The sequence below is a fragment of the Macrotis lagotis genome, chromosome 1 (assembly GCF_037893015.1).
Source record: "Macrotis lagotis isolate mMagLag1 chromosome 1, bilby.v1.9.chrom.fasta, whole genome shotgun sequence".
Taxonomy (NCBI): Eukaryota; Metazoa; Chordata; class Mammalia; order Peramelemorphia; family Peramelidae; genus Macrotis; species Macrotis lagotis.
In genome coordinates this window covers 318812496-318838980 of record NC_133658.1, presented here as the reverse complement: position 1 = coordinate 318838980, position 26485 = coordinate 318812496, and the positions used below count along the sequence as shown (strand labels likewise).

General features: G+C 37.5%; 3 protein-coding genes across 6 annotated transcripts in view; 2 read left to right on the top strand and 1 right to left on the bottom strand.

Moving 5' to 3' along the window:
* Positions 1-7373, top strand: part of RHPN2 (rhophilin Rho GTPase binding protein 2) — an 89446-nt gene extending 82073 nt beyond the window's left edge. Inside the window, exon 15 of the mRNA XM_074211481.1 lies at positions 786-7373. Coding sequence (XP_074067582.1) covers positions 786-1043 — 258 coding nt within the window. The 3' untranslated portion in view covers positions 1044-7373. The remainder of the gene's footprint in view (positions 1-785) is intronic.
* On the bottom strand, positions 174-10480 carry FAAP24 (FA core complex associated protein 24). Its single transcript, XM_074211483.1, has 5 exons — positions 10403-10480; positions 7142-7284; positions 6904-7043; positions 6201-6353; positions 174-3387 (listed from the first exon to the last, which is right to left on the bottom strand). The coding sequence occupies exons 2-5, from the start codon at positions 7248-7250 to the stop codon at positions 3139-3141; spliced, it is 651 nt and encodes a 216-aa protein (XP_074067584.1). The 5' UTR covers positions 7251-7284; positions 10403-10480; the 3' UTR covers positions 174-3138.
* Positions 10481-10601: 121 nt separating this feature from the next.
* Positions 10602-26485, top strand: part of CEP89 (centrosomal protein 89) — a 138417-nt gene continuing 122533 nt past the window's right edge. For 2 of the 4 annotated variants that reach the window (XM_074211479.1, XM_074211478.1), the window contains exons 1-2: positions 10602-10924; positions 13702-13808. In XM_074211479.1, coding sequence (XP_074067580.1) covers positions 10886-10924; positions 13702-13808 — 146 coding nt within the window. In that variant the 5' untranslated portion in view covers positions 10602-10885. The remainder of the gene's footprint in view (positions 10925-13701; positions 13809-26485) is intronic. The other 2 variants (XM_074211477.1, XM_074211480.1) reach the window with 2 other exon arrangements.

Here is a 26485-nt window from a genome sequence, read left to right as displayed (position 1 = left end):
CAATTTTCAAACTTTTGTTGCAAATTTTGATGATTTTTTAAGCTTATTTCAGTCATTAATTCAATAAAGATAGAATGAGAATTTTGCAGGGAGTTGAGAAGTTAAAAGAGGTAAAAAAAATTTTATTATTCTTACAAAAGAATTGAATATTTTCTTTTAATTTTCATGGTAGCTTGTTTTTCAAAACCTTTATTTAATTCTCTTTAGAGCATTGGGTCCATGCATTAAAAAAACAACTTTTAATATGATTGCTGTCCTTTGTAATCCTATGTATTTTATTTTATGTACTTAAAAACAATATTCCAGGGGTGGCTAGGTGGCGTAGTGGATAAAGCACTGACCTTGGAGTCAGGAGTACCTGGGTTCAAGTCCGGTCTCAGACACTTAATTACCTAGCTGTGTGGCCTCGGGCAAGCCACTTAATCCCATTTGCCTTGCAAAAAAAAAACCCTAAAAAAACCCCCAATATTCCTATAATTTATTCCACCAAACTGCCAAAGAAATTGAGGAGTTAAAAACCCTGTCTCATATTCATATTCTAATCATATGTAGTAATTACTGTAGGTAACTGAATGTCATTTAAACTAATTATTAGTAGTAGTAGTAGGAAATATTCCTTTAATGTTTTTTGGACTCAAACATAGTAAGTAAAAGCTTGAATTTAAAAACTATAATTGTTATAGAATACTATCAACTTAAGAAATGATTAACAACTTTAGACCTCTTATTTTGAGCATATAACAATTCCTTATGGATGACTTTTTTTCCTTTTCTATTTTATGCAGCATAATAAGTGTGCTACCTATTCTGTAGGAATGCAGAAAACATACTCCATGATCTGTTTAGCCATAGAAGATGATAAAATCGACAAAACCAAAAAAATCTCCAAAAAATTATCTTTTTTGAGTTGGGGAACCAACAAAAACAGACAGAAGTCAGCTAGCACTCTCTGTCTTCCATCAGTTGGGGTGGTAAGATCCCAGAACAAGAAGAAACTTCCTTCTCCATTTGGTCTTCTCAATACAGAAAGTTCACTGTATTAACATTTCAGCCAATGAAGCTATTTCTAAATGCTGCCTAGCTCTCAATATATGTGCCATAATGTGAAATTTATTAATATATTTAAAACTTATTTTCTTAGATTTTACTTGCATGTGACATTGTATTTTTTAAACAAAAGTGCCGAAACTGGATTCGCAGAAGACATTCTAACTTCTGTTTGAAGTGTGTCAGTATATTGCTACAAGTTATTTATTGTAGATAGTACTGTATGTAGAATAGTGTTGAAAATATGAAGGATAGTCTTCATGACTAATTTTATTACTTGTCCTTGTATCAGTTTTAAATTAATATTGCTGATATTCACTATAATAGATTTAGAATTTGAAAAGAAGAAATTCTTTAATTTTAAATCAAGCAAATGCTATACAACATGGCAGCTAGTACCCAGACTACAGTAGTGGATTTGAGTTACTGTTATCAAAAATAGTTCTGCATGCTCAATGACAAGTTTTACTTTGATTGCTGTAGAAAAACAAAGACAAATCTGCATAATTGCAGGTTCTAGATACAATCTAGTGCAGGTGTGTCTAACCTTTGGTCTGCAGGCTGCATGCATCCCAAAAAGCCCACTCATGCAGCATTATTACATTTTATTATTATATTCATTGGTAATATGAGTTACAGTATAGTCATAAATAAATAAACAAACAAACAAACAAACAAATAAATAAATATTAAATTCTGTATGTGGGCCTTGACAAGTTTTTGTTGGGCAACAACGCCCAGAAGAGATAAAAGGATGGGCACTGATGATCTAGTGCCAAATTTCACGATTAATACTTTTAACAATGGAGACTATTTAGAGCCAGCTTTGACTTCACATACAGTTTAAAAATAATTTTCACATTGCTAACACACTAGTGTTAGATGAAAATGTCATCTACAGGGTAGATATTATACTGTTTGATACTCAAAACATTTTCCATTTTGCTTTAGGTAGGAAAGTGCATAAATGCACCTTGAATAAACCTCTGGCTAAAAAAGCCTGTTTTAACTTTTCTTTGCAGTAAATATATATGACTAAAGTTTAAAGCTCTACGTAAGACTTTTAAAATTCAAATGTTTTCTAAGTAGACACTTTTTTTCCCTATGTACATGAATAATATAGAAACCCCTAAAATACTTAGTATGAATTGCTAAATACAACATTAATACTTTTAATAGGAGTTTCAAGTTTTATTTTCATCATAATCATAAAACTCTTAAGGGGGAGCATTATGAAAATGTATCCAGACAGTGCCTTTATTTAGCATTACATTTGTAGAGGTCATATATTTAAATAAATAATTATTAATTTATCTTCTGTTGTCTTTGATTCCCCCCCCCTTTTAAAAATTTATCTGGTTGTTTAAGCTGGCCTGAACTGCTTGTTATTCTAAGGCACTAAAAGCTTTATTTAAATTGTAGTCCTTTAATCTTCAGGTACATTTTATGATCAGAACTGAAGACTCACAACACTGTAATACCTCAAACATCTGTGATACATGTCATTGATTACTGCTTCTGATTTATTAAGAACCATTTGAATTATCAGAGGAGGTCTAAGAAGGTTGATCTTATAATCAAGGTCATATCATTATTTCTGAACATCCTTTAAACTAATTATTTTTAAAAATTTAAACCGGTGTAAATTTCTGAGAATAAGATACACTGACTTTAAATTTTGATGATCTTAAGAATCACAAAATCCATCATTAGACTATTGGTCAAAGAGCAGCAATTTCTAGGTTGCTAGTTTTAAGACCTATGGCCAGGGCAGCTAGGTGGCATAGTGGAAAGAGCACTGGCCCCAGAGTCAGGAGGACCTGAGTTTAAATCCAGCCTCACTTCATACTTAGCTGTGTGACTTTGGACAAGTCACTTAACCCCATTCTATTGCCTAGCCAAAAAAAAAAAAGAACTATGGCCAAGAGGTAGCTGATTAAAACAGGAGTGTAGAGATAATGGCTCTAGGTTGACCCTTCCTTTCAATACTTGATTCAAGATGAAGAAGCAAATTCCTTGGTTTTAATATAGGTAAAGAAAAGCACAATCTTAGATTTGGTAATGTTGAAGGACAAAAATGCTATTGTATTGTCACCTTGATTGGGTAAAGAACATATGTATTTTTTCTGCTAGTGTATGTCCAACTACTTCCTCAAGTTCTTGGATAGAGGCATTGCACATTTTTTGGATGCTTGCAAACTCCTGCAACAGAAGCAGGGCTATCACTTTTCCAACTCCTGGTATCTGCTGTACAGTTTGAAGTACTGATGATTCAGAAAGCTGGCAGCTTTTCTTCCTAAGAAATGGATTTCTATGGCGCTCTTTGGTTTGTTCATGGACCTAAAGATGAAGACAACAAAGGAATGTGAGATCATTTCACTCAAAAGAAACTTAATTTTCCTATTAAGTCAATTTAAAATTAGTAAAAGTTTTACTTTGAAATTAGGCTCTACCTTGACAAGGCCATTTTTCTTTTCCTTGTTTTCTCTGACACTATTCTCTCTCTAGTTCTTTACTGGTTTTTCTTAAATATAGCTTTCCCCAAAGCTATCCCTGGCTTCCTCTGCTCTGTTTACTCTCTCCCTTAGTGATTTCACCTGTTCCTACAGTCAAGCGTTACTTCTACATCATTGATTCCTAACTCTTTATCTCTGTTTCCTCTTTCTCCTTTGAACTTTAGTCCCATATCTCTACTTATAGATTGGACATCTCCAACTAGATATACCTCTGGTACTTCAAACTCAACATATCCATCTTTACTATTTTTTTTAACATTTTAACATTTTGTTTTCCAATTATATACAACAGTAACATGTACCCATCATTTTTTGCAAGGCTCTGAATTCTACAATTCCCCCCCCCCCATTCCCTCTCCCCTCCACAGAAGGCTGTCTGACAGTTTACATGCCATACATTGATGTAAATTGAATGTTATAAGAGTAAACATAAGAATAAACATAAACCCCCTCCCCCTCCCAAGAAAATGGGAAACCTCAAGAAGAGAGAGAGAGAGAGAGAGAGAGAGAGAGAGAGAGAAATGTACTTCAGTCTGTGTTCAGATTTCAATGGCTCTGTCTCTAGGGTAAGTTGCTTTCTTTATCATAAGCCCACCAGAGAAGTTCAATATTTTTCCCACAGTTGCTATTACTAGCTGTACCTCCACTCTATTTCTCCCCACTCTCATTTATTCTATTCTCTCTCTCTCCTTTCTTCCTGGCCCTGTCCAAAAGTATGTTGCATCTGAGTACCCTCTCCCTCGATCTTCCCTCTCTTCTATCACCTGTTCCCTCCTTCCCTCCCCCATTCCTCCTCATCCCATTCCTTTCCTCCCATCCTTCTCCAGGGCAAGACAGATTTCCTCACCCTATTGAGTGTGTATATCATTTCCTCCCTGAGCCATTTCTGATGAGAATGAAGACTCACTCATTCCCCCTTGCCTCCCCCACTCCACTCCATTGAAAAAGGTTTTCTTGACTCTTATGTGAAATCTCTCAGCTTCTTCTTCATCTCTTTTTCCTTCCTCCCAATAGTTTCCCCATCACCCATTGACTCCATCCCTTTACCACATCATACCATTATATTCCTCTCCTTCCTATGTCCTGTCTATATATGTTCCTTCTAACAGTTCTTATAAATGAGAAAGTTCATACAAACTCATCATATCCTGAAATGAACTGCTCACCATCCCCCCCCCCAACCTTCTAATTTCAACCTCTCTATTAATTAGGCTTGTATCTAAAGAGTCATTTGCTAAGACTTTCTGATTATATTTCCATAATATCCCTGGCATTCATTCCTTTTTCCTCTACTCCCACTACTACTACTACCCTAGGTAGGCTCCCTATTCTTCTTACCTGAACTATGACAGTACTCTTCTAACTAACTTTAGTCTTCTGATTTCTAATCCTTCTTCCACTGTTAACAATTTCTTAAGTCATAGGTATTTTCCTAGTAGAGTGTACAGACTAGGGAATGTCATCTTATTTGTCTATAATTTTAAGAAAAAATACCTTCATTCTAATAAGAACTTTTAATATTGTGAAAATCATCAATATGTCAGTTTGAGAAGACAATAATCTATTCATTCAAATAAAATTTAGTTTAACAGTCAAGGTGAATACGAACTCTGCAAAAAAAATGTTTCATATAGTATTTCTGACTTAATATGGCAGACAAAGGTAAGTATAAGGTAAGGGTAAGAAAGTATTCTCCCTTGTCTTCAGTGTGACACCTGAACCTGGAAATTATCATGATAGAACAAAATAAATTAAATAAGAGTGACAAAAACCTTTAAACTAGTTTTCTATGCTACCCTATGGAATTCTGGTAACTTGAGTTATTACTAGAAAACTCCTTTTTCTGGTTAAACAAAACTTGAGAACCCTTCAAATTTAGTTATTTTGCCAGTGTAGTTCATATCTCTAAATTTGTTCAAGATGGCAACTCAGTGTTACCTCAGGGTGAATCTAAGCTTTTTAGATAGAAGAGAACAGCCGAGCTTAGAGGCTAGTGAGGCTGAGGATGTTGATATGTGGGAGAATCAGAGTATTTGAGAATCAGAGTATTATGGCAAAAAAGATAATTTTTGAAAAATGCTACAAACTTTTACAGGACAGAAATGCTGAACTGTTAATATATGCATGTAGTTTAATGAACAGTTAAAGATTTCATGATAAATACATATGCTACAAAATTCAGAATCTACCTAGTAAGTGTATAGAACAGTTATTTCATTGATTAAAGGGTCAAATATTTTTAATTAAAGAGCTAACTGGAGGTAACTAAGTGGTACAGTGGATGGAGCATTGGCCCTGAAGTTGGGAGGACTGAGTTCAAATTAGGCCTTAGACCCTTAACCTAGTTGTGTGACCTTGGGGCAAGTCACTTAACCCCATTGCCTTTCAACCCCCCCCCCCCCAAGTTAACTGACAGTTAAATTTCAAGATAATGGGGAAATTAACATTAGGATTGATCATTCACACGCATTTAGGGCTGAAAATGTCTCAAGTTCAGGTTACTGCAGGAAATTCTGACTAATTCATGGAATTTAGATGTTTACTAGATTAAAGGTAGATTTTGTAATGAAAGGACTTCACAGGTCTTAAAATAATTTCTTTTTTAAAAAAGTTATAAAAGCTTGATCATGTGCTTACCAGTTGGATAATAAGCTGGGATGCTTCCATTTGGTTGGACACTGGAAGTAATGCCATTCCAAGTTCTAGCACAACAAATTTCTGAACTGCGGTAAAGTACTGTTCGCTCAGCTGTGTTTTTTCAACTATTATAATTCCGTGAAGATTACTGGCCTTCAATGAAGAAAAATAACTGATATAATGAAGATATCTTTTACTGTGCAGTAATAATGACTTAGAATAATTTGTAAAAGTCTAAAAAAGATCTTATTACCCACTGGAATTGTAGAAGAATGATAGGTGTGTGTATGTGTGTGTGCGCGCATGCATGCATGCATACACACACACACACACACACACACACACACACAGAATGCTTAGCAGTCTTAGGGAATCTAAAATTATTAACAAGTTCTGCAGATCTCCCATCCCAGAGGTTCTGCTGATGTTTTGCTTATTTTTCTACATTTAGGATATTAATTTCCTATTGTTTGTCTGCTTCAATCTCACTTGGCTTTCAAGACTTTTCTCAGTATTTTGCTGATACTTCTTATATACACCTACCCTCAACCTTTATTAAATTTGGATAGATGACCACTTTCCCCCCCCATCCCCCCACCAGACTAAATATCTTGATAGCAGGAATGATACATTTAGTCCACTTGATCCATGTTTCTTGAAAGGGGAACAAATCAATTCTCATTTTCATTTGCTTAGTACTTACATTTCTAAGTCGAACAATTCTTTTTTTATATCCATTTCCTGCCACCAGATCTGCTTCAGTAATATAAAGAATACAGAATCTGTTAGAAAGGTGAAAATCCACTAGTGTCAGGTCTTCCTCAAAGATGAGTTTAATCTTCCCTTAAAAGACAAGAGAATGAGTTCTATGTCATCTCTGTATTAAAGTACACAGGAAGAAACAAGGCACTAAACAGAAAAAAAAAAGTTTATATACTAACCTTGCATTCCTTGGGCTAACTGAGACCCTCGCCATTTCTCACATCCAACAACATGTCCAAAAGGAACGTGTATAAGGCCTGTACCAGAAAATGTGGCTTCTTTCTCCATCAATTATATTCCGTTTATATAGTGATGGTGTTGGCTTAATAAAAGAAATGATAATTGTAATTCATTTGGCAATTCTATCATTCACTTAAAGTTTTAAAATTTTTAAAAGAATATATTTTTACTGATGTTAGCTTAATAATAAACTATTAAAAAAACTTTCCTCAGTATTCTACCTTTCCTTATCCTCTTTAATAAAGGTTTTTTAAGAAATAAAAGAGAAAATACAATAAAAAAAATCTGAAGATATATGCAATATTCCATGTCCATGGAACTGCCACTTATATAAGAGTCAGGGGACATAGCTTCTTATGTCTCCTCTGGGATCAGGATTGTCATTTCTTTAAACAGATGTGGAAATAATTCGTTCATTAATGCAATGTTGGGGGGAGTTGTGAAGTGATCTAACCATTCTAGGGAGTAATCTGTAACTATGCCTAAAGGGCTATAAAATCATGCATACCTTTTGACCCAGCAATACCACTATGCCAAAGAGATAAAAGTCAAAAAGGAAAAATTATTAGATGAGCAAAAATATTTATAGTAGCTCTTTTAGTGGTGGTAAAGAAGCAGAAATTGAGGAAATGCCCATCAAATGAGGAATGGCTGAACCAAGTAGATGATTGTGATGGAATCCCATTGTATATAAGGAATGATGAACAAATTTTTTTTCAGAAAGAAAATATGAACTGATGCAAAGTGAAGTGATCAGAACCAAGAAAACATTGTACAAAGGAATAGCAATATTGTATAACGATGAACTGTGAATGACTTAGCTATAATACAATGATCTAAGACAATTCTGAAGCTCTTATGTTGAAAAATGCTACCCACCTCCAGAGAAAGAATAAAGTAGAATGCAGATCAAGGCATACTTAAAAACAACAACCACAACCCTACAAACTTTATTTTTCTTGTTTTTGGTCTATGTTTTCTTTTGCAACATGGCTAATATAGAAATAGGTTTCGTTTTGTTTTTTTTTAAGCTTTTTTGCAAGGCAATGGGGTTAAGTGGCTTGCCCAAGGCCACACAAGCTAGGTTATTATTAAGTGTCTGAGACCGTATTTGAACCCAGGTACTCCTGACTCCAAGGCCGGTGCTTTATCCACTGCGCCACCTAGCCGCCCCAGGATATTTAGACACTATCAAATCTAACTCCCTTATTTTTACAAATGAGGAAATTAACACCCATATAGGCTAATTTACATATGGTCACATACTGAGTAAATGGTAGAGTCAAGGACATGAGCCCAGTCTGACTTCTAGACCAGGTCTCATAAAGGATTCATCAACTTTTCCCATAATGTTCCAGAATCTCTAATTATGAAGGATCCATATTGATTATCTAATTTAATACTTAACTAAACGAATTGTTTCCTGTGACATCCCAATTTATCATTCAGTCTCTGAACGAAGGCCTTTATTGATGCGAAACCCCAACATGTTTTGGGTCAGTTCATCATACTATTGCACAACTCTAAATCTTATCATAAATTTTTTTTTCTTATATGGAGCCAAAGTATATCTGTCTTCCTTCACTGGTTGTCTCTGTGTAGTTTCTGGCATATAATGGGTCCTTAGTAAATTATTTTAATAAATGTTTGGTTGGGAATCAAACATAATTAGAACAATCCTTACATATGAAACAGGTATCATAAATGCATTAAGAATATGAAGAAACAGTTCTCAAAAGAATAACAGCAATCTACTGACAACCATATGAAAGAAAGACCTTGTCAGCTAGACAGCAGAAATGCAAATCAAACTTTTCTCATACCCAGCAAACTAGCAAGGATGGCAAAACATGGGAATGGTCAATGCTAGAGACTCCAAAGAGGCACAACGGTAACACCACTGGTGGAGATGTGATTTGATTCAATTGCTAGGCATATATCCCAAGAAGGTTAAAGACACAGAGTTACTAGATAAACCAAAACATTCATATATTGTTTTTTTCAGTGACAAATAAATGGAAACAAAGTAAATGCCCATTCATTGGGTAACAGTCAAGGTAAGTGAACCTAAGGTACTGAACCATTAAGAATAGTATTAAGAATATTCATTTATGTATCCAGAGAATGAACTGTGGAGTTTGATAAAAGACCAAGGACTATCACCTTTAATTTACAAAAACACCTGATATCTTATTGTTTGATCTTGCTTTCTCTTATACTTAAGGGTATGATTTCTCTCTCATCACATTCAATTCGGATCAATGTATACCATGGAAACAATGTAAAGACTGACAAATTGCCTTCTGTAGGGGCTGGAGGGAGGGAAGTAAGATTAGGGGGAAAATTGTAAAAGTCAAAATAAATAAAATCTTTATAATAAGGAAAAAAAGAATATTCATTTAGGAGTAGCTAGGTGGCACAGTGAATAGAACACCGGCCCTGGATTCAGGAGGACCTGAGTTCAAATCCGACTCAAACACTTAGTAACTGCCTAGCTGTGTGACCTTGGGCAAATCACTTAACCCCCCATTGCCTTGCAAAAAACCTAAAAAAAAAATTCATTTAAAGATATAAGTGAACTGATGTATAACAAAGTATGCAAAACCAGGAAAATGTTATCCACAATAACCACAAAACTATAAATGGAGAGGGTATACACTGATCCAAATTGAATGTGATGAGAGAAGAAATCATATCCTTAAGGATAAGGGATAGCAAGGTCAGACAATAAGATCAGTTTTTTTTTCTAAATTTAAGGTAATAGTCCTTGGTCTTTGTTCAAACTCCACAGTTCTTTCTCTGGATGCATAAAATATAATGCCACGGTTATGCTTGACCCTGGAGAGAGGTTTTAAAGAGCGGGGCACCATAAAATGCGGAATACTGCTTATACCCGCAGTCCGGGTGGAAAGGCTGGCTAAATTTTTTGAACTGCTTTCCCTCCTCTTTCCAAAAAACTATCAATAAAAATAAAATAACTGAAAAAAGCAGAAAGCTATCCCGAGTCAAGGAGCCAACAAGCACGCGTGGGTCTGCCCTGAGTAAGAGCTAGGGATATAAAGAAAAAGAAACAATCCTTTACAGAGCCAGCTTGCTGCCCTTGGGGTTCGGGGTCCCCTTTGAGCACCGCAGGCGCCCCGCTCCTCCAGCCTGGGTGAGGGGAAGGGAAGTAAACCCCGAGGGCGCGCAGGGATCCTTACCTTAGGGAGAGTCTAAATGAGTCTCCGGATGCGTTCCCCTCCTGCGCCGGTTCGGCTCTCACAGACCAATCAGAGCCGCGCAACTTGGCAGGTTAGATTCCCTCGGGAGCCAACGGCCCCCCTTCTCCTTCCTTCTCGTCCCGCCTTCCAGCAGCTCCAGGGAAGACGGACATGAGCATTGGCCAATGGGAGGCCGAGCTGCGAGAAGCCGCCCTTCAGCGGGCGCCTAGCGCGTTCGAATGAGTCTCTCTGGTTGCCGAGTTGCAATGAGCACGTCTCTGATTGGACGGCGGAAAAGCGGGAGCCAATTCCAAGAGCCCTTGGTTAGGGCTCCGTGGCGAAGAAGAGGCGTCGGCTACTCCGCTCGCGCTACTCCCTAATGCTCCTAGTTAAAACCTTTGGACTGGGCGAAAGAAGGCCTGGCCCGGGGGGAGAGAGGGAGCGAACCTCAGTAACTTCGGCCCCCCACTCCGCTCCCCCAAAATGCCTCTTGGACTCCGGAGAAGCCGCAGGAGCCAGTTTGTGAGTAGAGCCTCCCCTCTTGGGCCCCCTTAGCCTCCTCCCCTCATTTTCCCCCTTCTCATGCCCCCTCCCCTGCTTCTTGTCTCTGCCCCTTCTCTCTGCCTCTTGCTGTCCCCCTTCCCCTCCCTTCTAGTCCCTCCCTTCCTCCTTATTCTCTTTTGCCTCTTCCTTCTCATCCCCATCCCTACCCCTCTTCTTATCCCAAAGGAAAATAAAATTAAAAAGCAATTTTAATCAGCATTCAGACTCCCATCAGTTCCTTGTCTAGGGATGACAGCATTTTCATCACAAGGCCTTCGGAATGGTCTTGAATTATTGTAATGCCAAAAACAGCAATTCCCAGTCACAGTTTATCATCTTAATAATTAATAATAAATAATAATAATAATAATAATTGAAAATCATCATCATCATCTGGATAATTCTGTTAGTGTATACAACGTTCTCTTGGTTCTGCTCATTTCACTTTGCATCTGTTATTGTGTTTTTCCAGTTTTTTTCTGAGAGCATCCCGCTCATCATTTCTTATTGCACAGTGGGAATTAATAATATTATCATAATTATCTACCAACAACTTGTTCAGCTTATTGTTGAGTATCCCCTCAATTTACACTTCTTTTTTTTTAAGTTCGAAGATTTTGTTTTTCCAATGACATGCAATAGTTTTTTTTTTAGTTTGTTTTTGCAAGGCAATGGGGTTAAGTGGCTTGCCCAAGGCCACACAGCTAAGTAATTATTAAGTGTCTGAGGCCAAGTTTGAATTCAGATACTTCTGACTCCAGGGCCGGTACTCTCTCCGCTGCACCACCTTGCCGCCCCTTACTCTGTCCATTCTTAAAGGTATTTTGATTCTGACTTTTACTCCCCCAATCTGACCTCCTTACTTTCAACCTCATCCCACCCCTTTTTTTATCCCCTTTGTTTTTATTGAAGGGTTCATTAGATTTTTACTTCCAAAATGAATGTGTATATTATTCCTTCTTCAAGCCAGTTACAGTGAGATTAAGGTTCATGCACTACCCCCCCCCCCCCCTTCCGCTCCATTGTAAATCTCTTTTGGGCCTCCTTTGGGCCATTCTACCTCTCCCTTTCCCCATTTCTTCTTTCTCATCTCTTAGTTTTATTTTTTTTAGATAATTATCCCATCATATTCAATTAATACTTCTGCCCTCTATAAGTATACTCCTAATGACCATAATGAGAAAGTTTTTGAGGGGTTAAAAGTATCAGTTTTTAAAAATTATAATTTTTCCCAATTACATGTAAAAATAATTTTCAACATTCATCCTTTTGCAAGCTTTTGAGTTCCACATTTTTCTGTTATTTCTCCCCCCCCCCCCCATGGCAGCAAATGATCTTATATAGGTTGTTTTGGCAATCATGTTTAACATATTTCTATATTAGTCTTACTGTGAAAGAAGAATTAGCTCTAAGGGGAAAAATTAACCATGAGAAAGAAAGAAAAACATAGAAGAAATAAAAGTATCATTTTTATCTTCCTCACTTTCTGCCAACAGAGTGGTATTATTTACAAATCTGAGATTTTTGATATTTCTCCTGGCAATCTTAATTGTGACTTTTTATTTATCTAGCATTTTGTATGATATATACTAAATTCAAATTGAATGAATAAGGTGACAATATATAACCTATTCATACTCTTATTTCCAATTTTAAACCAATCACTTGTTCTATGTTCAATTCTAACTGTTGCCCTCAAGAGACAAGTAAGATGTTCTGATACTCCCAACTCTTTTAGGATTTGCCACATTTTGTTATAATTCACATAATCCAAGGCTATGTAAGGGAAGCAAAAAGTGGATGTTTTTCTGGGATTTCCTTGCCTTTTTTCATGATCCAGTGAATGTTGGTAATTTGGTCTCTAGTTCATCTGCCTCTTTGAAAATTATCCTGCTCTTCCAGTAATTTTGCATTCCCATACTGCTGAAGTCAAACTTTGTTGGCATGTGACATGAGTGCAGTTATTTGGTACTTTGAAATTTCTTGACATTGCCTTTTTTAGGATTAGAACATAAATTGATTTTCCCAGTCCAGAGACCACCATTCAGTGTTCCAAATTTACTGGCATAATGAGTGCAGCACTTTAACAGCATCATCTTTTGGAATTTTAAATAGCTCACCTGGAATTCCTTTTCCTCCACTAGACTTATTGTTAGTGATGTTTCCTAAAGCTCACTTAATTTCATGTTCTATGAAGTCTGACTCTAAATCAGTGACCACACTGTCATGGTTATCAATTCTTCTTGAGTAATTCTTTTGTGTATTTTTTCCATCTCTCCTTATTCTCTTATGTTTCTGTTAAGTCTCTATGATTTTTGTCTTTAATCATGCCCATTTTTGCATGAAACATTCTTAGGCTATCTTTAATTTTCTTGAAACTTTCATTCCAATGTTTTCTATTTCTTCACATTGCTCATTTAATCCAGGAGGGGCTTACTATGAGACTCCAGTAAAAAACAGAAACTGTTTCCTCTTCTTATCTTCTCCTTTTTTCTCTCCCCCTCTAACTTTAAATTCAAATACATTTGGGAATAATGACTGGGACATGTGCCAGGTGACTGAGGCAGGTCTGCAGTTAGACATTTGCTGTAGCTAATTTACATACAAATAATTAAGAATATTTTTAAAAAATCCTTCCTTGACTCTCTGACAAACCAAATGTTGTCAGTATCTTCACTTTGTGTTTATTTTTCTAACTTTATGAATTGGGAAATTATGTTCTTCAAAATCACTGACTTTGATATTTATTTGTCTAGAAACACATAGTTCATGGCCTTGTTCCTGCAGCTACCATAGCACCTAGACCAGCAGTCCCTCGAACACCTCCACCACGTAGTCCAGATCCTTCTCCAGAAAGACCCAGGTAAGTTTAAATTTTGTTTTAACTTTGTTGTACATAGTGTTAGCTAATCAAGTCAAAAATTTTTATTATGTGCCAGGCATTTTCCTAAACACTAGAGATACAAAGAAAGGCAAAATACAATCTCTCTTTTCATTTTTTTATTCTATTTTTCCCTAGTTATGTGCAAAAACAAGTTTCAGCATTCACTTTTAAATCCTTGAGTTTTGAGTTTTCTCCATTCCTCCCAATCCTTTCTCCCTCAATGAGAAAGCAAGTAATTTTATATAGGTGAAAAATGTGTAATCATGAAAAACATTACAACAATAGTCATGCTGTAAAAGTAAATATAATTCGCCCCCCCCCCCCCCGAAAAAGGAGAAACTTCAAGAAAAATAAAGTAAAAAACAAAACTATGCTTCAATCTGTATTCAGACACCATCAGCTCTGTCTTTGGGATAGATAGTATGTTCTTTATCATAAATCTTTCAGAGTTGTTTTGTGTCACAGCAGTGCTGAGAAAAGGTACATCATTCACAGCTGATCATCCTACAACATTGCTATTACTTTGTATATAATACATTTCTCATTGTATCTGCTGACATAAATTTTTTACTGAGAGCATCCTGTTCATCATATCTTATAACAGAATAGCATTTTATCTTAATCACATATCACTTTTTTTTCAGCCATTCCCCAACTGATGGGCATACCTTCAATCTCTAGTTCCTTGCCACCAGAAAAGAATGTCTATAATTATCCTAATATCTATGTCCTTTTTCTTCCTCTTTTTTATCACTTATAGAATATAGAATATATTAAGTGGCATTGCTAAGTCCAAATTGCTACATAGAATTGTTGAATCCTTTCACAACTCCTTCAACAGTGCATTAATGTCTCATTTCCCCTACAATCCTTCCAACATAGTCATATTCTCTTTCTGTCCTATTAACCAGCCAATCCCATAGGTATAAGGTAGTACCTCAGAATTATTCCAATCTGCGTTTCTCTTATCAATGGTGAATTAGGACTTTTTAAAAAATGAGTTAAATAGATAGTATTGATAGCTTCATCTGAAAACTTCATATATTTTGATCATTTATCAATTGTTGAATGGCTTCTAGTTCTTAAAAATTTCACTCAGTTCTCTATGTTTGAGAAGTGAAGTCTTTATCAGAGAAACTTATTTTAATATTTTTCCCACAGTTACTATTGCTAACTGTATTTCCCTCATCTTATTCCTCCCCCCACCCACTTATTCTGTTCTTTCTCTCCTTTCACCCTGTCCTTCCTCAAAAGTAAGGACCACCCCTTCCCATAATCTTCCCTCCTTCCCCACCTCACTTTTCCTATCCCTTTCCTCTCTTGCTTTCCACCAGGGTAAGGTAGATTTCTATACCCAACTGAATGCATTTGTTATTTCTTCTCTGATCCAATTCTGATAAGTGTAGGGTTCACTCACTCCCCATCACCTTTCTCCCTTACACTCCACTGCAAAAGCTTTTTCTTACCTCTTTTTTTCATGAAATAACTTACCCCATTCTACTTCCTCCTTTCCCTTTCTCCCAGTACGTTCTTCTCTCACTCATTAACTCCTTCATCTTTTTAGTATATTATTCTTTCATATTCGTACCTTTTCTATATATACTCCTTTCAATTGCCCTATTAAATGAGAAAGTTCATATGAATTATCAGTATCATCTTTTCATGCATGAATATAAGCAGTTTGATTTGCCTATATGATTTTGCCTATATGATTTGCCTTTCAGACTCTCAGGTCAATGAGAAAATATTTTAAGCTGCTTAGAAAGAAAATATTGTGGAGCCACAGTCAGGATAATGCAAGATTATTTACCTTTTTATACTTCACTTGAATTTTTTATTTAAAGATCAGATTTGAAAATCAGCTCTGGTTGTTTCATCAGGAAAGTTTGAAAGTCCCCTATTTCATTGAATGTCTATCTCTTCCCCTGAAAGAGTATGTTCAGTTTTGCTGGATGGTTGATTCTTGGTTGTAATCCTAGTTCTTTTGCCTTTTGGAATATCACATTCCAAGTCCTGTGATTCCTTAATGTAAAAGTTGCTAAATCTTATATTATCCTGACGCTGACACCACAATATCTGAATTGTTTTCTTTTTGGTTGCTTGCAATATTTTCTCCTTTAGACTTGATAGTCTGAAATTTGGCTATAATATTCCTGGCAATTTTCATTTTGAGATCTCTTTCAAAAGGTGATCAGTGAATTCTTTCAATTTCTCTTTTACCCTCTGCTTCTAGAATATCAGGGCCGTTTTCTTTGATAATTTCTTGAAAACTGATGTCTAGCTGTTCTTTTTGGTCATGGCTTTTGGGTAGTCCAGTGACTTTTAAACTATCTCTCCTGGATTGTTTTCTGGGTCAGTTTTTCCACCCATAAAATATTTCACATTTTCTTTTAGTTTTTCAGTTATTTTTCTTTAAATTTTTGAGTTTTACAGTTTTTCCCCCATTCTTGCTTCCCTCCCCCACCCCCACAGAAGGTATTCCATTAGTCTTTACATTGTTTCCATAGTATACATTGATTTCAGTTGAATGTGATAAGAGAGAAATCATATCCTTAAGGAAGAAAAATAAGGTATAAGAGCAAAATTACATAATAAGATATGTAATATTTCACATTTTCTTTTAGTTTTTCAATCTTTTTCTTTAAATTTTTATTTTATTTCATTTTCAACAAATTTCAGCATTCACTTCCAAAACCTTGAGTTTCAAATTCTCTCCCTTCCTCCACTCCCACTCTCCCTTATTGAGAACGCAAGTTACTTGTTAGAGATTAAAAAATGTGTAGTCCTGAAAAACATAACCACAATTGTCATGTTGTAAAAGTAAGCATTACCCTTCTCCAAAAGGAGAGTAATAACATAAAAGTATGCTCCATTCTGTATTTGGACACCATTAATTCTGTCTTTGTGATGTTTATTATTCTCTATCATAAGTCCTTCAGAGTTGGGTCAGCAGCATTACTGAGAAAAGGTAGGTCATTCATTGGTGAACATCCTGCAAAATTGCTTTTCCTTTATATACAGTACATTTCCCATTTCATCTGCTTATATAAATTTTTGCTGAGAGCATCTTGTTCATCATTTGCCATAACAGAACAGCATTTCATCTTAATCACATACAACAAATTGTTAAGCTATTTCCCAATCAATGAACATCACCTCAATCTCCAGCTCCCCACTACCAGGAAAGAGCTGCTATAAATATCCTAATACATATAGATGCTTTACTTCCCATATTTCATCTCTTCTGGAATATAGACCTAACAGTGGCACCAATAATAATAATAACAATAATAATGTTTGTCCTTCATTTTCTTTTTTCAATTTTTACTAAAGATTTTATTTATTTTGAGCTTTACAATTTTTCCCCCCTAATCTTACTTCCCCCACCCTCACAGAGGGCAATTTGTCAGTCTTTCCATTGTTTCCATGGTATACATTGATCCAAATTGAGTGTGATGAGACAGAAATCATATCCTTAAGAAAGAAACAAACTATAAGAGATAGTAAGATCAGACAATAAGATATCAGTTTTTTTTCCCCTAAATTTAAGGTAATAGTCCTTGGTCTTTGTTCAAACTCCACAGTTGTTTCTCTGGATACAGATGGTATTCTCCATTGCCGAGAGCCCCAAACTGTCCCTGACTGTTGCACTGATGGAATGACCAAGTCCATCAAGATTGATCATTGCCCCATGTTGCTGTTAGGGTGTACAGTGTTTTTCAGGTTCTGTTCATCTCACTCGGCATTAGTTCATGCAAATCCCTCCAGGCTTCCCTGAATTCCCATCCTCCTTGGTTTCTAATAGAACAGTAGCGTTCCATGACATACATATACCACAGTTTGCTAAGCCATTCCCCAATTGAAGTTGTCCTTCATTTTCAAAGAAGACCACAGCATCAGGAAGGAGATGACATGATAAGCACATGACTTAGATTTGAGTAAGGGGGTGCCATGCTAAGTCACCAGCCTCACTTTTTTTTCAGAGCCATCTGGATCTGGTGGCCCAGTATGAATCAGGACCACTGTAGATGGCCCTGGATGTAAGGCAGTCAGGGTTAAGTGACTTTCCCAAGGTCACACAGCTAGTTAGAGGTCAGTGCTCTATCCACTGCCACACGTAGGTGCCCTAGAACAAAGGTAGACATGGTCCCATAGCCTTTTTTGCATAGTTCCAAATTACTTTCTAGAATTGTTGAATCAGTTCATTCCTCCAACAGTGCATCAATGGCTCAATTTCCCTACATCCCCTCCAACATTTGTCATTTTCTCCTTCTCTCCTGTTTGCCAATCCAATAAGTATAATAAATTAGTATCTCAAAATTGTCCCAACCTGCTTTTTTCCTATCAATAGTGAGTTAGCATTTTTTTTAAATGACTTAGAGTATATTGATAGCCTCATCTGAAAACTTTTTATTTTTTGATCATTTATCAGTTGGGGAATGGATCTTACTTTTTTCTTCTTCTTTTTTTCATTTTTGGCAAGGCAAATGGGGTTAAGTGGTTTGTCCAAGGCCAAGGCCACACAACTAGGTAATTATTAAGTGTCTGAGGCCGGATTTGAACTCAGGTACTCCTGACTCCGGGCTGGTGCTCTATCCACTGCGCCACCTAGTCACCCCTGGCTCTTACTTTTTATAAATTTGTCTCAGTTCTTTATATTTAAGAAATGAGGTCTTTTTCAATATTTTTTTCCCAGTTTCTATTTCCTCCCATCCTGTTTCTTCTCCCCACTCTTATTTTGTTCTCTCTCACCTTTCACCTTGTTCCTCCTTAAAAGTGTTTTGCATCTGACTCGCCCCTCTTCTCTCTCTTCTATTTTCTCTCCCTCCATCCCTTTCCTCTCCTACTTTCCTCTAGAGTAAGATTGAGTGTGTATGTCATTCCCTTTCTGAGCCAGTTTTTTTTTTTTTTGTTTTGTTTTAGGTTTTTGCAAGGCAAATGGGGTTAAGTGGTTTGCCCAGGGCCACACAGCTAGGTAATGATTAAGTGTCTGAGACTGAGATTTGAACCCAGGCACTCCTAACTCCAGAGCCGGTGCTTTATCCACTGTTCTACCTAGCCACCCCCCAGTTTTTTTTTTAAGAAAGGTTTTATTTATTTTCAGTTTTACAATTTTCCCCCCCATTCTTGCCTCCCTCCCCCCACTCCCCACAGAAGGCATTCTGTTAGTCTTTACATTGGTTCCATGCAGGGTGGCTAAGTGGCACAGTGGATAGAGCACCAACCTTGGAGTCAGGAGTATCTGAGTTTAAATCCGGCCTCAGACACTTAATACTTACCTAGCCGTGTGACCTTGGGCAAGCCACTTAACCCCATTGCCTTGAAAAATCTAAAAATAAAATTGGTTCCATGTTATACATTGATCTCAGTTGAATGTGATGACAGAGAAATCATATCCTTAAGGAAGAAAAAATAAAGTATGAGATAGTAAAATTACTTAATAATATAACTTTTTTTTCTAATTTTCTAATTTTTCTAATAATGGTCTTTATTCAAAGTCCATAATTCTTTCATTGGATACAGATGGTATTCTCCATTGCACATGGCCCAAAATTGTCCCTGGTTGTTGCCCCGCAAGAATGAGCAAGTCTATCAAGGTTGATCATCACCCCCATGTTGCTGTTAGGGTATACAATGTTTTTCTGGTTCTGCTCATCTTGCTCCAGTTTTGATGAGATTAGTGCTCATTCACTTGCCCTCACCTCCCCTTTTTCTACTCCACTACAAAAACTTTTTCTTCCTCTTTTAAATGAAATAACTCACCCCATTCTACTTCTCCCTTTCCCTTTCTCCTAGTATATTCTTCCCTTGCCCATTGACTCTATCTTTTTAATGTATCTTCAAATTCAACTCCTACCTGTGCCTTGTCTATAAATGTTCCTTCTAACTGCCCTCATAAATGAGAAACTTCATTTGAGTTATCAGTGCAGGAATATAAGTATTTCAACATTATTAAATCTCTTATGATGTCTTTCCTGTGTATCTGTTTTATGTTTTACTTGAGTCCCAGATTTGAAGAACAGATTTTGTGTTCAGTTCTGGTGTTTTCATCAGGAAAGTTTGAAAGTCCTCTATTTCAATGAATGTCAATCTTTTCCCTTGAAAGAACATGTTCAAACTTCTGGGGTGGTGCCAAGATAATGGCACAAAGTTGGCATTTTCCCAGAGCTTTTCCTTTCATTAAATGAAGCCTTTGAACAGACATTAAAGCTATAGATCTCACAAAAAAAATTGAAACAAAGTTTCAACTGATAACATCATGGAGGATCTTTAGTGAAGGTCTGTCTCTTCAGTGAAAAGAGTAAGTAAAACCCAGCTAGGTGGGAGAGCAGAGAAGCCAGTGGGAGGCTTCTAGCCACAGTGCAGTCCAGGTCCCAGCAGCTAGTCAGAAGTACAGATCTGGCAAGTTGATAGCAAGCCAGCAGAGAGAGTCCCAAACCTAGACAAAATCTAAACTCTAGGAACCCTGGGGCAAAATACAGGACTGGCTTGGGGATAAACCACTGCATAAGCAGAGCCTGGTCATAAAGGAGGAAAAAAAACCTGTGTATAGGCAATGCCTGGGCTGCATAGGTAACATCTTGGCCAGCAATAAGCCAGGTGTCAGACTCCGGCCCCAGCACAAAAAGCTTGTGTCTATACCCCCTGCACCTCAGGATCAGAGCTCAGCATCAAAATCTAAGTGTTAACCATAGAAAGCTACTATGCAGATACAGATGCTAAAAATTCCATCTCAGAAGAAAGCAGTGACAATTACCTACTTGAAAAGTCTCAAAGGAGTCTTACTAATTGACTCAAATCCAAAAACCTTAAAAAAGAATTTAAAAGAAGAGAGGAAGAAGAAAAATGTAAAAAAAAAAAGAGAAATGAGAGTTATGCTGGAAAATAGTGAAAAAAATGACCAAAGAAATCTATCTCTTTAAAAGTAAAAACAGTCAGTTGGAAAAATAATGTAACTCCTTAAAAAATAAGATTGACCAACTGTAAAAGGAATTTAACTCATCCAAAACTCAGATTGACCAACTGAGAAAACAGAATGCAACTCAGCAAAAAGTCCTGTGCTAGTATCTTCAATGCCTTACAATCATGTCTAAAATTCTTAAGAGAGGCCTTCAGGATGTCCCAGTACTTAGAATATTTAAAGGCTCTATACATACTTAAATCAGAAGTGATTTTACTAGATACCTAGAGGTTTGGACAATAGTGCCAGAAGGTGGGAGCTTAGAAGGGTTGGACATAAAGAGTTTAGGAATTGAACTTTTCTTAATCCATACTTTACTTATGAGGGTTTTAGTACCACGGTTAGGGTGCTGAAGGGACAGTGGGAGAGAGGTTGGGGAGGGTTGTAGTGCTATGGTTGAGTACTGTAGAGATGGAGGTAGAGAGTATACTCAGAGGGACTGGGACATGAAAACATGAATAGATTTTGCTTTGCTTGATGCTTTGGCTAGAGTTGGAGGGAGTATGCTTGAAGGAGGAGGGGTATATAATTGGTTCATGAAATGATTTAGTTTTGCATGATGCTTTGGCTTATGAGGATTGTGTGTCCATGTAGGGTACTTGAAAATGGGGTAAGGTTGATTATAATTTGATGTGATTTATGACTTGAGAATTTCTAATGAGGCAGAGAAGGGGAGTGCACTTAATAAGTGAGGCAATACTGTCTATCAAGCAATCAAGCAATCACCCTTTGAGAATAGTACTTTTCTTAGGTTAGATAAAAGGGGATTATATTTTGATAAAAGGAATGTAAGTACAAGACAGGGTTAAAGCAATAAAAACGTGAAAAGGACTATACTAGGAGAAGGCTAGGCATTAGTAGATATATAACACCAGGTGAAGAGATACAAGGACCTCAGCTGTTCTCCAGTCTCACCACAGTGCAGCAGAGTTTTCCTGCTGACCTTCCAAGGTGTCCTTGGCAATCCCAGGGCTAAGAAGTCTGGAAACCACCTCTGCTGCCATTGACCCAGTTACCTTGTTGTCTGTTCCTGGATGACTGGGGCAGATTCCCTCTGTTGCTGCCTGGGCTGCACTGCAGGTCCTTTCTAATCCCATTGCAACAGACCCTTCCTACTCATCTTCCAAGTTGTCTTGGGCTGGAAAATTGTTTCACTCAGTCTTTTTGTGGGTTTTTCTATGCTAGAATTTGTTTTAAAATTTATTTATTATTTATTTATTTAAAGATATTTGTAGTAGTTTAGGGGAGAGCTTGGGTCCCTCCCTTTGTTCCTCCATCTTGGCTCCCAACAATCTCTGCTTTCAAGAAATTTGTAATCTGATAAGGAGATAACATAAACAACTATGTACAAACAAAATATATAAGGTTTAGAGATTACAGTGGGAAGGCACCAGAATTAAAGAGAATTTGGAAAGGTTGTAGAAACTGATAATTTATTTGCTTGGAGATCATGAGCATCTCTGAGAAGGGAGGTAAGAAGAATGAAGACTACAAAGGTAAGAGAGGGTCAGCCTAAGAAGGCCTTTAAAAGTTAGAAGATGATTTTTTTTTTGCAAGGCAAATGGGCTTAAGTGGCTTGCCCAAGGCCACACAGCTAGGTAATATTAAGTGTCTGAGACCAGATTTGAACCCAGGTACTCCTGACTCCAGGGCTGGTGCTTTATCCACTATGCCACCTAGCTGCCCCAGAAGATGATTTTTAAAGAGAATCTTGTTTGAAATAGGAAACTACCTGATTTTTTTTGAAAGGGAGAGTAAAGGTGAGTGGGTAATATAGTCATACCTACACTTTCTAGGAAGATCAGTTTGACAACTTAGTGAAGGATGAACTCAGAATTCAGACTGCAGATCATTAAGAAGAGAGTGAGAAGAAATAAAATCTAGGCATCAATTTTAGAGTCTTCCTAAGGGATTCAGTTTTGAAAAGGAGGAGAGATAGTTTAGAAGCTAACAGGGATGGTTGAATGAAGAGAGGGTTTTTTGAGAATGGGGTACAGAGTATGTTTTGAGACCACAAGGAAACAAACAATAGATAGGGAGAGACTGAACATTAGGAAAAATAGAGAAGATAGAATTTTTTATGAGACAGAGATGAAGGGGGAGATTATTGTGGAAGGCATTTGAGTGATAGGAGAAGAAGAGGAGGGTAGAAGATGACTCTAGGTGATTCAACTCAATTTTGTTACTGAAATAAGAAGCAAGGTTCTTATATGAGAGGGAGTGATGCAGGGTAACCATGGGAAATTTGAGAAGGGATGAAAAGGTTTAGAAAAGTCTCTGTGGTAAAGGGAATATCTAATCCATTATTGTTAAAGGATTAAGTTAAAGGATTATCTTGCCTCAATGAAAGCCTTTTTGAGATAATATAATAAAAAATTATAGTGACCCCTTCAACTTGGCTTAATGATTCCCCCTCCCCCTGCTTCATTTAGCAGCACATAAGTAGGAGTGAAAGTGTAGGATAGTGGAAGCCATTCAAGGTGAATGTCTGGGGAAGATATTCAGTAGGATAAGGGAGCAAGAGGAGCCTATATAGCAGAGTGGAGGCAGTAAGCTCTTCCCCAAACCACTCCAAATTCCTTTAAATTATGACTAACCAAATTCTGGAGAGACAGAACCCACAAAAAGACTGAGTAAAATGATTTTTCAGCCCAAGACAACTTGGAAGATAAGTGGGAAAGGTCTGTTGCATCAGGATTAGAAAGAAACTGCAGTTTACCCCAGGCAGTGCCAAAGGAAATCTGCCCCAGCCATTCAGGAACAGACACCAGGGCAACTGGGTCAGTGGCAATAGTGCAGTTTCCAGACCTCTCAACCCAGGGAGTCTGTTATACTGTGGTTAGAAAGGGTACACAGTGCGGCCCAGGCCATGCTAGAGTGAATGGGCTCCAGCCATCCAGGAATAGTTTGTGGAGTGCCTGGCTTCCTGGGAACCCTTGGGTCCATGGAAGCAGCAATTTCCAGACCTCTCAACCCAGGAACTGCCAAGGACAATTGGAAACTCAGCAGGAACTGAGAGTAGAATCCAATTCAGCATAGGCCTCAGTACAGACCCTGCCCCAGGGGCCCAAGAGCAGGCCTGGGCAGTCATCTGGCATGGAGCCACCTGGTAGCTGCTTCTAGAGCTCTCATCCCATGAAAGGTGAGGGGTTAGGGGAGATTGCAGAGGTCTCTTTTTTTTTCCCCTGAGAAAGGACTCTGTTGCTTTACTTATATTCAGATCCAGGTTGCAACCTAGGGCCCCAACCTCAGGAAAAGTAACTTTACTGCCATAGTACAGTAGGGACTCTCTTCATGGTTCCAGGGCAGAAAAGAGTGCTTGTGGTCATCCACAGATCAAAGCACAGGCCAGGAGAGTGCCTAGAGCCTCTCCTAAGACCTTGGAGGAATTGAGGCCCCTGGGAGATGTCCCTGAAAACAACTGCAAAAAGCACTCAAAAGCTTGAGATATTGAGTCCTCCACACTGGACATCACCCTCCATCCTAGCAAAGAGTTAAAATCAAGTCAGTCTGGGGAAATGAGCAAATAACAGAAGAAAAAAAATCCTACCATAGACAATTACTTTGGTTCTATGGAGGATCCAAAATACATACTCAGAAGATAATAAAGTCAAAGCTTCTGTGTCCAAGGCCTTCAAGAAAAATATGAATTGGTCTCAGGCTATGGAAGTGCTCAAAAAAGATTTTGAAAATCAAGTAAGGGAGGTAGAGGAAAAATTGGGAAGAGAAATGAGAGTGATGTGGGAAAATCCCAAGAACCAAGTCAGCAGCTTGGTGAATTTAAAAAAAATTACTGCAGAAAATAATATTTTTAAAAACCAGTTTGGGTCAAATGGAAAAAGCAGTCCAAAAGGCCATTGAGGAGAAGAATGACTTAAAAAGCAAAATTGGCCAGATGGAAAAGGAGATACAAAAACTCTCAGAAGAAAATAATTCCTTTGAATGTTGCATGGAGCTAAGGGAAGCTGATGACTGTAAGAAATCAAGAAACAATCAAACAAAACCAAAAGAATGAAAAACTCGAAGAAAATGGGAATATCTCATTGGAGAAACAAACAACTGACCTAGATCCAGGAGAAATAATTTAAAAATTATTGGTCTACCTGAAAGTCATGACCAACAACAACCAAAAAAAAAGCCTAGACTTCATTTTCAAGGAACAATTCAGGAAAATTGCCCCAATATCCTAGAAGCAGAAGGTAAAATAAAAATTGAAAGAAAGAATTCACCAATCACTTCCTGAAAGAGATCTCCAAACATTAGAACTTCCAAATCAAGGAAAAAATATTACAAGCAGACAAAAAGAAACAATTCAAATATCATGGAGCTACACAGGATTTAGCACTATATTAAATGCTCATAGAGCTAGGAATATGATATTTTGGAAGGCAGAAAAGCTTGGATTACATTCAATGTTCAATGAAATAGGGGGCTTTCAAACTTTCCTGATGAAATGACTAGGGATAAACAGAAAGTTTGATCTTCAAGTACAAGACTCAGGTGAAGAATAGAGAAAGGGGTAGATGGGAAGGGCAAATCATGAGAGGCTTAATGATGTTGAACTTCTTGCATTCCTGCATGGGAAGATGATACTGGTAACCCATTTGAACCTCTTCATTTATTAGAACAGTTGGAAGGAGAATATAAGGACAAGACACAGGAAGAAGCTGAATTTGAAGGTATAATATATTAAAAAGATGGAGTTATGGGCAGCTAGGTGGTTTAGGGGATAGAGTATCATCCCTGGAGTCAGGAGGACCTGTGTTCAAATCTAGCCTCAGACACGCTTAGCTGTATGACCTTGGGGAAGTCACTTAACCCCATTGTCTTCCCCCACCCCCAAAAGAAAAAAGATGGAGTTAATGGACAAGAAAGGGAGATAGGGAAAGGAGAGGTAGAATGGGGTAAGTTATTTCACATAAAAGAGGCAAGAAAAAACTTGTGCAATGTAGCGGAAGGGGGAGTGAGTTAGCCTTTATTCTCATTAGATGTGGCTCAGAGGGGCAGCTAGGTGGCGCAGTGGATAAAGCACAGGCCCTGGAGTCAGGAGTACCTGGGTTCAAATCCGGTCTCAGACACTTAATAATTACCTAGCTGTGTGGCCTTGGGCAAGCCACTTAACTCCATTTGCCTTGCAAAAACCTAAAAATAAAAAATAAAAAAAATAAATAGAAGTGGCTCAGAGAGGAAATAACATACATACTCAATTGGGTATCAAATCTTTCTTATTTTAGAGGAAAGGAATGGGAGAAGGGGGATGGAGGGGCTTGTAGGAGATAGAAGAGAGGGAAAATTGTGCAAGAGTGTAATCAGATACAACACACTTGAGGAGGGACAGGGTGAACAGAGAGAGAGTGTATAGAACAAATGTAGATCAGGAAGGATCGGATGGAACCAACAATAGCAATTGTATGAAAAAAATTTAAGCAGTTTCTCTGATGGACTTTTTTTACTTTAGTTTTTTTTTGGCAAGGCAATGGGGTTAAGTGGCTTGCCCAAGGCCACACAGCTAGGTAATTATTAAAGTGTCTGAGACCGGATTTGAACCCAGGTACTCCTGACTCCAGGGCCGGTGCTCTATCCACTGTGCCACCTAGCCACCTCTGTGCCACCTAGCAGCCCCTTCTGATGGACTTATGATAAAAGATGCTAACCACCCCAAAGAAAAAGCTATTAGTATCTGAATATAGACTGA

Coding starts and splice junctions, on each gene's coding strand:
- FAAP24 (XM_074211483.1), bottom strand. CDS start 7,250: ATGGAGAAAGAAGCCACATTTTCTGGTACAGGCCTTATACACGTTCCT. Junction 7,044..7,141: donor GTTAGCCCAAGGAATGCAAG/GTTAGTATATAA, acceptor TTGTCTTTTAAG/GGAAGATTAAACTCATCTTT. Junction 6,354..6,903: donor GAATTGTTCGACTTAGAAAT/GTAAGTACTAAG, acceptor TCTTCATTGAAG/GCCAGTAATCTTCACGGAAT.